At 40.1% G+C, this 15251-nt stretch overlaps 1 protein-coding gene across 2 annotated transcripts in view; it reads left to right on the forward strand.

Moving 5' to 3' along the window:
- LOC134205841 (transmembrane protein fend-like) overlaps positions 1 to 15251 on the forward strand; it is a 377960-nt gene that overhangs the window by 244812 nt on the left and 117897 nt on the right. For both annotated transcript variants that reach the window (XM_062681463.1, XM_062681464.1), the window contains exon 3: positions 1244 to 1291. In XM_062681463.1, the coding sequence (XP_062537447.1) occupies positions 1244 to 1291 (48 nt within the window). The remainder of the gene's footprint in view (positions 1 to 1243; positions 1292 to 15251) is intronic.

Genomic DNA, 15251 nt, shown 5'->3' on the forward strand with positions numbered 1-15251 from the left:
CGAGAAGCTGAGCTTCAAAAGTCATGTCGACGTAAACGTCTTACAGACGTAAGTGTAACTGGACGGTGATAGTGGCACTATCTAGGATGATGGTGGACAGCTCTAGGGTGTGCTCCAACGAGCGCAGGTGGCTAGCAATCGTGACAGTTTCAATACTGCGGTACGGAGGTGAGATCTGGGTGTCGGCGTTCAACGCAAATTGTAACACGCGAAATCTGGAGAGTACTCGTAAGGTAATTTACCTAAGAATCATCAGCGCAAATCGCACCGTATCTCACGATGCGGCAAGTGTCGCAAGTGTATTTGTCATCTTGCGGCGAGAACGTGGCGTTACGGCCGGTTACGGGGGAGCTCCCGCTGTCGGGGAACTTCGCACCGGAGTAGGATGGATCCGCTGTCGGAGACTATCCGAGTCGTTCGCTATGGCGACCGAGGCGGGAACTGAATGGCTCAAAAGATCCGAATCCGGGAACCAGTTGAGTAGATCGTTTCGTTCGAACGCACTGGTTTCGGGTCGTCGGAGCACTATCGAATCGGAAGCTATCTCCACCCGGAAATTTTGGACCGACCTCGGCACTCGTCCGGTCATCCATTGAAGTGAGAAAGCGCTTAGAACTTGAACTAATCCGTTAATATGCTGACCTTCTCTAGTAGCACAAGTCAGTCCGATTGGGTTGCTGCAACTAACATGTAACCAAACTCAATTGCATATAAATAGGTTGCAGAAACCATTATACCTCGAGAGGTAAAAAAGTACAGATGGTAACGTAATAGACGAGACCCTTTGGAGATCGGAAGCGAAATTGATACCAATATTTTTGGGGCCAACCATGAATTGCAGCGGCAAATTGTTGTGGAAGATATCGCAAAATACTTGAAACACCGTCGGTGACGATGTCGACAATGCCGAAAGAAAAAAAATCCTAGGATTTGCGTACAATAGATAAAAATGTATCTTATTAGAAGATTTCGAACTAGTAGACACTCATACAGAGGATTCATATTTACTATCAAGGAAGTTTTCTGTCAAACTCTACGTTATCAGAATAAATTCTAACGCTTTGTGTGCAATATTTTGTTTAGTTTTCCTTTCAGCGGAGTTTCAGTGGAATCAGATCGAAAAAAAATCTACATTTTAGAACATACATGACTTCCGCAATTTGACTTTTACTCAAACAGCTGCTACATCAATATTTAACCACATTCTGATTTATTTCCGTTTCTGAATTCTTTTCCTTTGCAGCACTCCACAAAGGAATCGCTTTGTTCCCAGCGCCGGAACTGTTCAACGGTAAGAAATCATCTCGTTACTTGCATCCACCTCGGCAGAGGAAAGACTCATAGGTATCCGCTGTGTACCAACACGCTCAGGTGCAATGTGAGCTACAACTGTCGAGCAACACGGGAAAATCCCTTTACGACTGCGACGACGACGATCAAAGGGAAAAAGAGCAAATTTCACTCGATATTTTAAACTGATGTATTATTTATTTCAATGCTCAACTCGCGGTGCGGCGGGCGGGCGACAGCAACAGAAGCAGCATCCAATAACCAGGCTTGGTTTTCCCTGGTCTGATGTTTTACGAGCGGGCTGGAACAGCAGTTAAGGGTTTTCCACGAATCTCCAAATGCTATACTTTTCCGAGGAAAATCGTAACTCATGCAGCATTTGCTGTTTCGGCACACGTATCTGTAGTCGATATCGCTGCCAGCGAGTCAACGGAATGGGCGGTTGTTTTTCCTTTGCTTACACCTGTAGGAAAGTACAAAGAAAGGAAAACTGTAAATTGTTTAGGAAATGTTACCGCGTCTTTCCACGGATGGAGCATGTTCTCGGAAAGTACGATACACCGGATGATGGCGGGTGAATGGAAGAACGAAGCACTCACGCTTCCAATGTACCGTTTTATCACATGAAAATTATAATTTAATCAACTAGGTGTATCGAATTCTCCCGGCTGATATAAAATGGAAACGTTGAGGTGGTTTAAAGAAGCTGTTGGTCGTTATAATCGAGCCAAGTACAATACACTTGAGCTGACTTTTCAGTTGTATTTGGAATAATTTTACTGGTTGATAAAAGGGTTTTGGTAACAAAAAATCCAACCATCGTCAAAAATCCCAATTAAAGCTATAAGAACTTCTCTCAACGATCCAAAAAGATCATAATTGGAGTTGAAAAGGAAATATAAAATCGGCTTAGGGTCCTAGCATCGGAAGACAAAAACTTCGAAGGACACCCTTTGTAGTATTTTGTGGGAAAATCAAAACATCCCGAAACAAAGTAAGCAAAAACCACTCAAGCACGGAAGCATCGTATAGTAAGAACAACTTGGTCTTTATTTACTTACGTGCCACCTCGTTTTACGACATGCCGAAAACGACCTCGGCATCGACGTTGGTGGTGTAGGAAGGCGAGAAAAAACAACAACACATTTTGACACCTCTCCGCCGAATGCCGAGCCCTGGACCACCAGGATCAAACATAACGCAAGCCGATTTCGTTTTTATTCTCTTTAATGTTCTTACCTCCACCCATTTCATACAAATGGGGATTCCGATTCGGAGTGAATGCCTTTTCACGCGTTAAGGCGTGAAACTGTATTGCATGTTGCTTCGATTTACCGATAATGGGAATTCTAAACAATCCATCGTTACGGTCCGGAACATATGTGGTGAAGTGCCTTCTAAGGATGCTGGCTGACACAGGACGAAAGGAACCTAAGGAAGGAAACGAATCCGCAGATGAAAGGATGGCAAGGTGGAATATCGATCTGACTACAATATGGTTTACCCAAGTGCCGTTTTATGACTCCGTTTATTAACTCCGCTTTGTAAGGAGGAAGATACCCGAGGAGTGTGCGACATCTTTTGTACGTGTGACATAATGGATTCTCGTAATGAAGACCATGTTTCACTGCAATATTCATTGTTACCAGGGATAAAATGTAATTTTACAATCAAACTATTCCTATTTCAATGAATACGTTACATTTGGGCAGAACCAGATTAAGCTAAAATTGGGGCTATAGTTCAAATAAGGGAGAAGATGTTCTAAAATGTACTCCAATTTATAGGATGAGCACAAAAAGTCGGTGAAAAAAATTTCTTATCAGGTAATTCGAAACGAAATTCCGTGAAATTTCACGAAATTTGAGCATGGCGAAATCGGATCTTTTGATTTCGTTTCGTTTCGTTAAAACCAAAAATTTCTCAGTTTTTTTTTCAACTCGATTCAATAGGAACGTAATGCTATGCCGCAGAATTTCGTAACTAGCTTCAACCAACACAAAATTTTATATAATTGAAAATTTCGGCTGCATCGCTGAATAGACCCACAGACAAACAGACGTAACAGCTAGAACATTTTGTTTCAAAATCTATCGCGAATTTTGAAATTTTGAAAAATTTTGATTTCATGCCAATTAAACTATTTCATTTACTACATGTTGCAGATAATACAGTATTTGAACACTTACCTCAACTAATTCAGCAAAATGTAGTAATGTAACTACATGTGGCACGGTAACATGGAATCTGATTGTTCTAGCATTAGCATAGCATAGCATTAGCATTGTTACGGTGTAATTCATATATGTTTTACTGGGTGCTTTAATGACCATTATGCAACTCAAATGGGTTGCATAATATTCATTATAGCACTCATTTGGGTGCTATAATGAAAAACCTACATTGGGATAGTAGTTACATGACTACATTTAGCTGAATTAGTTTGGGTGAGTGTTTAAATAGTGTACTCTAAGCGTCTCGTAATAAATGAAATGGTTTGTTGGACATAACATCACAATTTTCCAAAGGCAATTGCATCCATCGCTTCATAGCTTTTCAAGCTATGCAATTTGGCACGATAAGATGGAATCTTATTGTTCTCTGCCGCAACATAATTTATTGGCATGAATGATCATGTGGAGTAAATTCGATTGTACAATTTTGGTATAGATTTATCATATTAACAAAAAATAACGTGTGCAACTCGTTGCAAAACTCGATTTTTTCAGCACTCGTAGTATTTATCCAACTCGGCAAGCCTCGTTGGATAAACGTACAACTCGTGCTGAAAAAATCATCTTTTTGCAACTAGTTGCACAAACTACTATTGTTGAACTCATTTGAGTTGCACAATGGTCATTAAAGCACCCATTTCATTGGTATGGAAAAGTAGAACGTTTCATCACGCAAACGTGAGCTGTAAACCAGGTATTATAATCAGGAATTGCAAAAATAATATTTGCTTTGTCCGTCAATATATAACACTCGATCGATTAGCCTACTGTTGGAAGTTTGCCTTCGGAGTGAATTGAAAGCATTTCGTTTATACTTTGTTACTAAGGAAAACGCTATAATTTACGTCCTATAAAGGCCTTCAAAATCAAAAATATAACCTTGAAACTGTACCCGATTTGACTGATTTTCTTCAAAAATAAGACTATTTAATAATTAAGGGCATTGCTCTAAATCCAGCGTAAGAGCTGAAGGGTCATCCCGAAGACATCATGTCAAATGACACGCGACGCACCTATTAGAGTGGTTTCGTTTTTTTTGCCTCAGATTTTATATTCAGGACAATGTATTGTTGGCCAAAAATATAGGATTATTGAGTTATACGTTTGTTCAAAAATCATAAAACAAAAACTAGGTTTTGAGGAAAATGTCGATTGATAAAATGCCGGGTTTGCATATAAACGAACAACGATATCAGAAAGGCAAAAACTGTTCCGAATCATAACAAGCCATGATAACAAATTTATCAAAGCTGTATACAAGTGCGAAAAAACAGATTCAGATAAGCAGCCCCCATTTTTTGGTCACCCTAATGTTACAAAAGGTATTGACCCGTAATGCTGGGTAGACACCTTTACGTGGTGTGTTACGGGGTAAGATCTACCACGGTTACATTGCCAGCTACAGGCAAATCCTGACCCAACGATTACCTTCCTCATTATCCAACTCCGTGGTACTTATGAGGGTGTCGCTAAGTCGGTGGCCTCTCGTTAAGTAAGTACTTACTACATCAACACTTCCTTCCTCTCCCTAGTTACGGTGAAGATGGGCGTGGCCAGGAGTAGTAATCCTCATGCTTTTGTTATTTTTGTTTAAGACTGGAATCAAGGACCACTCCCCTTCTTGATTTCTGATAGCATTCTAGATAAGGATCTCAAAAGTAAAACATGAGTATCACTAGTGTCCAATCTACGAATTACACCGTAACAATGCTAATGCTAATGCTAATGCTAATGCTAATGCTAATGCCTAATGTTACAAAAGGTATCTATTTTTTGGTAAAATTTTCTTCCGAAGCAATGTTTCGTCATTTTCAAATGCCTGTATTTTTGAATGGGGGAAAATGGCGATCAAATTCTCCCTGGGTTAGACAGCCGAACGGCTAAGGATTTCTTAACATATTTTGGAACTGGCAAATTTAAAGGAATTTGGTTTTTTCATCATTTAAAAAAATGGCTTTTGTACGAGGAAATGTTTTGATTTCAGTTCTAGGAATGTTGTAAAACCGACATTTTTTTCAATTAAAATAGTGATATCTCTGCAATCCAAGAATGTATTCACTTGATTGTGTTATTATGGTCTTTTTTATGGTCTAAAACAGCGGGTTCCCCTTCGAATTTTTGCGTATATTGCGGTACCTCCTATTTTTGACGTAAACTACGTCTAAGGGGAAGACTCGGATACAGGGTGTAAAATGAGAATTTCAAAATTGGGGACCGTCACGAAATCATGTAAGATTTGTAACATTAATAAGTCCTTTATCTTTCAATGGATTTTAAAGATTTATATATCAATCGATTCATAAACTCTCCACCAATTTTTCAGTACTATTGGAACTTTTGAGTATCATCGCTTAACTATTGAAAATTTTAGTTCTTTCATGCATCATTCATCCCCTATGCAACGCGTTCCAATCCTTGGTAATTGCCTACTTTTAGGGTATTATCAATTGTTGAACTGGGGTGTATGAATGGGGTGGCCCAGCTGCTAGACAGTGGGGTACCTACCCGATCAAGAATGCATAACAAAATTATAACAAGGGGAGTTATTTATTGCAGAAAAATAATGTAACAAAATGTGTTATAAAATTGGCTGGTTAGTTGTTAAAATAACAAAAAATATATCAAAATTCCATCTAGCCGTAACATAATTATATCAGATGTTGTTACCTTCATTTCAACATTATAACAACCGTTGATATGATTATGAGGTACAAAACCCAGATTAATCCACCTAGCGGTAATGGCACCTTTCTCGCGCAAAAAGGTAATAAATGTAGCCTTTACGCTTACACCTCGATGATGTACAAGAAAGGCAAAACAGTTACACCGTCTAATGTTATGATAGAAAATTTACACTAGTAGACGACAGATGGCGCTGCCAAAAGTTTCTCGAATTTCCTATGTTCGAATTTTGACTTTCGGACAATTTCATAGTACTATGAAACTGAACGAAGAGCATACATACGCCTAAATGCGTGCAACACGAGCATCTTTATAGTACGATGAAACTCTTAATGGGAGCAAGCCGCGGATAAACTTTAAAAATATTCATAGATGCAAGGCATTTTTCATAACACATTATTGTTCTATGTCACTATATCTCATCACTATTTTAATATTATCTATTTTTTGCAATTTGCAATTATTATGAATCAATAGTGTTCAACAGCGGTTTAGTCTCTGTCGGATACACTTTGTTGCAAGAAAATCGGTTAAGAGTTTCTGTGTGAAAATTTGGCTAATGTTTTTATGGCATTTTGTGCACACACACACCCACACACATACACACACACGCACACACGGACAGACAGACATTTGTTCAGCTCATCGAGCCGAGTCGAATGGTATATAACACTATGGGTTTCCGGGACTTCTATCAAAAGTTCGAATTTGAGTGAAATGATAGCCTTTCGGTAGGGTAAATGATATATTTTGGACATGTACATATTTTGGACAAGCCTGAGCTTCTTCGATCAATTTTAGATAGTGTGTAGGAAAATTTTTATCGAAAGTATGATCATTGCATACTTTTACCTCAACTCTAGCGGCTCCTGATGAGAATTCACAAATCAACTAATATTTATCTTTAAAATTATCTCAAATGTAAAGCTATCTACCGAAGTGCCTGCTGGACGCCAGTTTGCAGGAGAACATGCATTATAGGACTCTTCGTAACATGCTCCTGAAACACGTTTAAATTGGTTCAAACTGCAATCTTGAGGTTCTGCGGCCAAAGTTTGATTGTAATTGAGATACTAACATATTCCAATCGCTTAACATGAACTTGAGATGGATGAAAAAGGAGTGACTAAAATGAAGTTATGTTTTTATTCATCAGACATATATTGGTCACCACGGGGATGACAAGCTACGCCATCTTTGTCACATCTTTTCTGAGTCACCAATACGAGTGCACTGCGAATGCAACACAAACAACTTCCAGGGTGAAAATGATATAAAACGAACGAAGGCATAGACACTGCCTTACGCAAGTAGCATTCTAAAGAATTGAGCAAATAAGTTAAACATTCTTAAGTTTAAAGCATGGAATCGAGTCTAAAATAGTTTTAATTTATAGTTCGTTCATTTTTTCTCTATTTTCTCATGATTGTATCATGTTGCATTATTGAGTGAAATGGGCGTTTTGCGTCATATTCTCCTGTAAAAACGTAAACATTCAAAATTCGCGCACATACTATTGCAAAATAAATCAGTATTGGGGTGATTTGACACTGGGGGATAAATTTATCACCCAAAAAAGCACGAACAGGCGAACCTGTCAAAATCCATAGTGAAAAAATTGGGTGTCGTTCCCCTGTTGGTCACCCCATGTACAGTACATGGATGAACCATTAATTGCCAACTTTTAGGCTGTTTTCAATGATATCGATAAGATTGCGAAACAATGTTAATTTCTGGTTTAATCCTGACATAGAGGAAATAAATGCATTTAAATGAATGTGGATACGTGTAGGCAAGTCATACCATTGAGATCTACAGGTGGCCATTTTTAAATTAGGAGAAAATGACTCTGTCCAAAATATATGCATTTTCCATGTCGAAATTATATATTTGATGTCCAAAAAGAAAATATTTCAGTTCGCAGTATATCACAGTTTACACCTAGTAAACGTAATTTACTCAAAAATTGGGCAATGGAGACGCAAGACTAATCATAGGTTATGTATTTGGATGAACCTAGTGGTTTTCAATTGTTTTATACTATTCAATCTCGATATATTTTCTAATGAATGTCCTACGCTTGTCCAAGATACATCATTTACCCTACAACTTAGTTGTACGAGAAAGGCAAAAATCTACTTTCATGGTAATTGCCTACATTACGTAGGGGGAATGACGGCTTTGGCAGGTTTTGTTCTATTATTAGCAGGGGGGTTTTTTATGACAGACTAGGCTCAAATTTGGCCTAAGCATTCTTTGCATAACAAAGAATATTGTGGCCAAATTTCATAAAAATTGCTCGGCAAAAACCCCCTGCCAATAATAGAACACAACCTGCCAAAGCCGTCTTTCCCCCTATAAAATGTGGTACGCTACAACGCCGGATTTCCATCCATAATGTAGGGAATTAACTTTGTACTAGCTATTAACATCGAACATTGATTCAAGTTATACGGGAGGTGATCCCCTCCGCTTTTTCCAATATCAAAAATGTAGGCAATTATTTTGTGTAAATATACATAACTAATGTAGTGATGATTTTGAGATGAAATAAAACTAGCCGAAGACACATTTTTATCGAATTATCTAATTATAACACACGTTGTTTTAAATAACAACCATTGATAGAATTGAGTTATAATTTTGTTATGTATTCCTGATCGGGTACTCCCTCACAGAGTGGGAGATGCTGCTAAAGCTGAGTAGTGGTGTCGGTAGGATAGTTTTCTCCCTTCTATATAGAGTGGAATAATTAGTTCAGTGTACTATATTTGGTTTTACGTAGTTTACGTCGAGCGGTCGTGTCTTGTATACAACCCCAACATTTTTTCGCTGTAAATAATAATGAGCGTAAATATATGGAAAATGGACCTGAAAACTAACTAAATATATGGCTCTCCAAGAGGTTGTCTGAAATTTTCGTTGCTCCGTGAACGAGTATTCAATAAACTTCCTACAAGAATTTAAGGATTTCTGGAGGCTTTCAAGCCTGCAGGTAGGATTCGAGCCTCTTGGAAGGAGGCTTGAGCCTCTTGGAAGGAGGCTTGAGCCATTTGAAAGGAGGCCTGAGCCTCTTGAAAGGAGGCTTCTGAGCCTCTTGAAAGGAGGCTTGAGGCCTCTTGAAAGGAGGCCTGAGGCCTCTTGAAAGGAGGCTTCTGAGCCTCTTGAAAGGAGGCTTGAGCCTCTTGAAAGGAGGCTTGAGGCCTCTTGAAAGGAGGCTTCTGAGCCTCTTGAAAGGAGGCTTCTGAGCCTCTTGAAAGGAGGCTTCTGAGCCTCTTGAAAGGAGGCTTCTGAGCCTCTTGAAAGGAGGCCTGAGCCTCTTGAAAGGAGGCTTCCAGGCCTCTTGAAAGGAGGCTTCTGAGGCCTCTTGAAAGGAGGCTTCCTGAGCCTCTTGAAGGAGGCTTCTGAGCCTCTTGAAAGGAGGCTTCTGAGCCTCTTGAAAGGAGGCTTCTGAGCCTCTTGAAAGGAGGCCTGAGCCTCTTGAAAGGAGGCTTCTGAGCCTCTTGAAAGGAGGTTTCTGAGCCTCTTGAAAGGAGGCTTCTGAGCCTCTTGAAAGGAGGCCTGAGCCTCTTGAAAGGAGGCTTCTGAGCCTCTTGAAAGGAGGCCTGAGCCTCTTGAAAGGAGGCCCTGAGCCTCTTGAAAGGAGGCTTCTGAGTCTCTTGAAAGGAGGCTTCTGAGCCTCTTGAAGGAGGCCTGAGGCCTCTTGAAAGGAGGCCTGAGCCTCTTGAAAGAAGCTTTCCGAGCCTCTTGAAAAACGGCTTCCGAGTCTTTTGAAAGGAGGCTTACGAGGTGTTTGGAATGATGCTTCTGAGACACCTAGAAAAGGCTTTCAGGATGCTTGCAACGAAGCTACTGAGCTTGTCGGTAAAGTCCTTCATGTCTCTCAAATAGAGGGTTCTGAACCATTGAATCGCACACTTTAGTTCGAAAGCATGTTTTTATCATATTATTAAACATTTTATCTCTATCGGGTGAACTACATTGAAGACTTTTTTGAATTTCTTCATTCGATGTTTTGTCCTTTTGTTCTTTTGTCGCACAGCCCTTTATACGCTTGTAGTGGACATGGTTCGAAAGTTACAAAGTCTTAGAATGAAAAAATCGAAACTTCATTAATAAGTTTTCATTGGAATTGACCTTTCCCGTCATAATTTTTATCAGTTCAATGGATTATTTTCTATATTTAAAGTCCACTTTCCCATAGAACCCAAATTTTTGACGTCTCTAAATATTTTTAAAATTTAATTCAAAATATAGGAAAAGTGCTGTTTTTCAAGATTTATAAAAAGACAGAGACAGAATCACCGTCTTCGACCAGAGGTCGCACAGACTGAACACTTAACATCTAGCATGAGACAACGGACAGGACATTCACCCAGTGGACCAGTGGAGAACTTTTCGCTTTTACGAAAAGTTTTCTCCTTACCGGGGCGGGAATCGAACCCACATTCCACAGCACATGTATCTAGACTATTGACGTCTCTAACCGCACGGTCACGAAGCCCATAACACCTAACATCCTTCCGATTTTAAAAGAATATCGGGTGATTTTTCAGAACGCTTCACGCGTGGGAAAGGTCAATTGCAATACATACATCCGCCATTACGCATCTTTGTCCGAGGTACCCCCTGGGGCCAACAAAGGTACCCCCAGGGGTAAATGTACCCCAGTTGAGAATCGATGCTCTAAAACTTTGTAGAAGACGTCACTTAGATAAAAATTAAAACTAAAAATTATTATTTGAAATTATCAAGTTAATTTTTTTGACGTAGAACTACGTCTGTCTTTTCTATATTGGGGTACACTTTAAAATTGCAAAAAATCGAAAAACGTCACGAAAATATGATAGACTTTGATCGTTAATATCTCAGCCATTTCTCGATGGATTTTCAATTTTCTTGGACCATTTGATCAAGGGAGAGTCAACGCTTCATTTCCGATGTACACTGAAGTCGTTTTTTACGCGGTTGTTTTTACACGAATCGCTTTTTATGCGATTTTTTTTCACTCGAATTTCGGGATTTCTGCGGCTCATTCAGACATACTTTGGAATTTACGCTGGGTATAACTATGTTTTAATTCACGTGGCCCATATCATCCGCATGAAAAATGACTCCAGTGTATTACAATATATACGTATGATAATATTTAGTACTGAAACTTGCTAACAGTTTAGGAATTGGTTTCGGTGAATCAGTCAATCTAATAAGTGCATTGCAAGCTTCTTCTTCCATAGCACTACATTCCAACTGGAACTTGACCTGCTTTTCAATTTAGTAATCTATTAGTATTTCTTTAGTTATTGATTAAAAGCTTTCCTTGCCCGCCATTGCATTAGTATGTGTCTTATGTGGCATATACAATGGATACACTATGCCCAGGGTGTAAGAATGTTTCCCACCCGAAACATCCTAGATCGGATCGAGAATCGATCTCGCCATCTCCGGATTTTGCGCCTTTGTTCTCAAGGCTAACTGGGAGAGGCGGCATAGACGTCAAATTAATGCAACTTACAGGACTTTTAACTCGTTTCTGCTAACTTACACGCGCGTTTTCTCTGTAAAGCATGGTGGCGTATGACGACAGCTGCTCGCTTACGTCTATTGATGCCAGTAGAGAGGCTCGGAATATTTTTCGCTGCTGCAGTAAATGCGTTCTGGTAATCTTTCTTCGGCTCTTGGTGTCTGCTGGAGTAAATGCAAAGTCCGACTCCTCACGTGAAGGAATGATAATTATTATCAATAAACTCTCAAACTGTCAAGCAGCGGCCAAGGCAGCGCAGCGGTACACTATCAGCCAGATTTTTGGAATTATCATTTGATAACTTCGCATGTGTGAAAAGTAGGCGAGTTGTTATCGGCGATAACTTTTCAAATCTTGCAACACAAAATTATTATTTTAATGTAAACCAAACTAATCTAATACTAATTTAATGTAAACAATGAAGCTCAATCGAATGTTTGGCATTGTGTTTTGGTGTTATGTAGGGAAAAAAGTTCAAAAGTAGCATTCACCAATAATGCTTCGAATCAAGATACAATTATCGAACGATTCTTACTCTCTAGCGAGTTTTTATTAATTGATAATTTGGATATGTGATCGCTTGAGAGTGTTATTCATCCTCGTTTATTTGAAAACAATATTTTTTCATCCTTTTAAATGTTAGTCTAAAATCTCACTCAATCTCAGGAGAGCAGGATAAACCGCGAAAACAGATTCACCCTGGGCTTGAAACATGCTTGCTTTGGTCTCATCGAACAGAAAAGTCGAAAACCTGTATATTACATACAGCTACGTAGTTCAACGTCACCTTTGCGTACAACCCGATTGGGCTGCACCTTTGAGTTTTTGTTTTTTTTAATCTTGCGTTTATTTGGAAGGCTCATGTGCCATTTAACGTTACGGAGCCGGATTTTTTTGTGCAATTTATTTTACAATTTCTTATAACTAGAGTTACTTTCCCTTTTCCGTTTGCGAACAAAATTTTACAAGTCAGTCGAAAAGCCGCTTGTTGCGATTTGGCCAAGCCCCGACCATATACTCTAAATCAAGGTCCGCCAACACTTCCCTAACGGGTTGTATCTGTTTTCAGACCCGAAAAGTTTCAGTCAACTTAGACCTAGTCCACGATACTCGACGCACCCCCGCACGACGTGCTCATTATCGTCAGTCATCTGATAGTCGTCGCAGACAAAGAGATTGTTTCCCATAAGCCCTATCCGTAACGTATGTGGATTCAGCAAGTAGTGATTAGACATTAGGCGACACTTGATTAGAATGAAATCATGTCCCACGTTCAAACCTTTTGAATCATGGTCTCTTCGATACCTGCGGGAGAATAGAATGCAGCTATCTACCCATATCTCCATTTTTCTATTTTCGCTGCTAACTGATCAAAGTCTCGTGACGAACTATTGCGAAAAATTCATCAAAAGCGATTTGCCGCTTGTAAATATCGCCTTCCATAGCGCCCACATTAGCCAGGAAGTCCGCTTCCGCATTGCTTGGAATTGAGCAATGAGAAGGGGCCCATGAAATGGTGATGGTGTAGGAGCGTTTCGATAAAGCACTCAATGCTTTCCGTAGATACGCTGAGAGCTTAACCGGCTTCATCGACCGAACAGCCTCCAGAGAACTTAGACTGTCGGTGAAGATGAAGAAGTGCTCGGCAGGAAGTGTTGCAATATACTCCAATGCGTAGTATATAGCTGCTAATTCAGCAATGTATACTGAACATGGCTTCTGTAATTTAAAGGAGGCGCTATGAAAATTGTTGTATACACCGAAACCAGTGGAATCCTCGGATTTTGATCCATCCGTGAAAAATTTTCTGTCCGCTTCGACATGCCCATACTTGTTTGCAAATATTCTAGGTATCACCATCGAACGATGGGAATCAGATATTCCATGAATCTCCTGTTTCATGGTTGTATCAAAGACTACAGTGGAACCGTGGGTATCGAAGAAGTTATCACGATCGGTGTTATCCGAAGAGGGGGCTACCTCCAGTAGTGCACATTCATAAAAACGAGTTTGAGGATTATGTTCAAGCTGCTTCTCGAAATTCTCAATAACCAATGGGGTAAGTACCTCACAACGAATGAGGAAACGGAGTGATACTGCCGCGAAGGAGGTTTTCCAGCAAATTGAACCTTATTCGATCTATCCCCGGAACAGAATTTTTAGATGAACGAATACCTAGTTAGAATACAGCCATCGAAAACGACCCAGCCATGTCACCACGCGTGGCCGCTGATATCCCCCTAAGCAGACGATTTACTGCAACGGAAGCTGGACAGACTTTCTTAGCGAAATCGAATATCCACCGTGGTGAACTTTCACGATCCTCGTTCCCCGACGACGCGTTACGAATTCTTCTCCCGACGGCACACAGTGTGTTCATTGAGGTATCGCGCGAGAACCCCTCGACGAAGTGCCACCAGTAACCGCTTTTCTTCGCATTGGCCAGTTTCTTGAACTGGTCCACAAGCGCGATATATCGGTTATGAAGAACGACGGAACCATGTTTCCGAAAATTCTTAAACGCAGCGCATTTTTCGCAATAGAGTTTTATACACTTATCTTCCCACCACGGACTGGATGGCTTCCTACGGACCGAAACTCCTGAAACCGGCCGGCGTTGTGCCTGGAGAGCGCTGTTGAAGCTATGTCCATTTAGAATCCGGAATCATTTATTGTATTGCAGCAGCACGGAAAGTGACCGCTGCAAGAATTCTTTTACAGCGGTTTGTCTTCCTAGGCGCCCACTTGCTGTGGTATAAATTTCACGATGTTTCGTGCAGCGAGTCTAAAATTATTCCAGATGGAAGCCGAAAGGATAGAAAAAATCTGCACACCCACGTTGATAATCCTGCTCATCGACGATGAAACCTACGTCAAAATGGATTTCGGGCAGCTTCCTAGCCAAAAATTCTACATGGTGACGGCACGAGGAATAGTTCCTGCGAAGTTTAACTTTGCTTTTTGGACAAACTTGCAAAAAAACAGATGATTTTGGCAAGGGATATGCAACTGTGCAGCAAAGATCGAAGTGTTTGTGACGAATAAGACGATGGACTCGAAGCTGTACAAGGAGGAATGTCTTAAAAACCGCTGTCTATTTTCCATAAAGCCCCTTAAGGTCCCGTGAAGTTTTGGCCTGATTCGGCGAGTTGCCACTACAGCCAGGAAGTCATCCAGCAGTACCGCGATAATAACGAAGATTTCATCGATAAAACCATAAATCCACGCAATTGCCCACAGCTCCCGCCCGTCGAGACATTTTGGGCAGTAATGAAGCGGAAGCTTAAGAAAAGTGGAAAAACAGCTCGGGACCCGACTCGTTCATTTAAATTTCGAATCAAATAGGTCCAAAAAGGATAGTTTCGAAGTTGCGGAAATAATTTATATTTTGTTTCGAATTAGCATGCCCAAGTAACAAATTTTGCTTTAAGGCACATCTAAAGTAGAATGTAAGCACCACTTGATAAAACCAGAAATAAATCTAGAATTCTTTCAACACCTTAATAAACTAATCATAAATC

Source organism: Armigeres subalbatus, chromosome 1 (genome assembly GCF_024139115.2).
Source record: "Armigeres subalbatus isolate Guangzhou_Male chromosome 1, GZ_Asu_2, whole genome shotgun sequence".
Lineage (NCBI taxonomy): Eukaryota > Metazoa > Arthropoda > Insecta > Diptera > Culicidae > Armigeres > Armigeres subalbatus.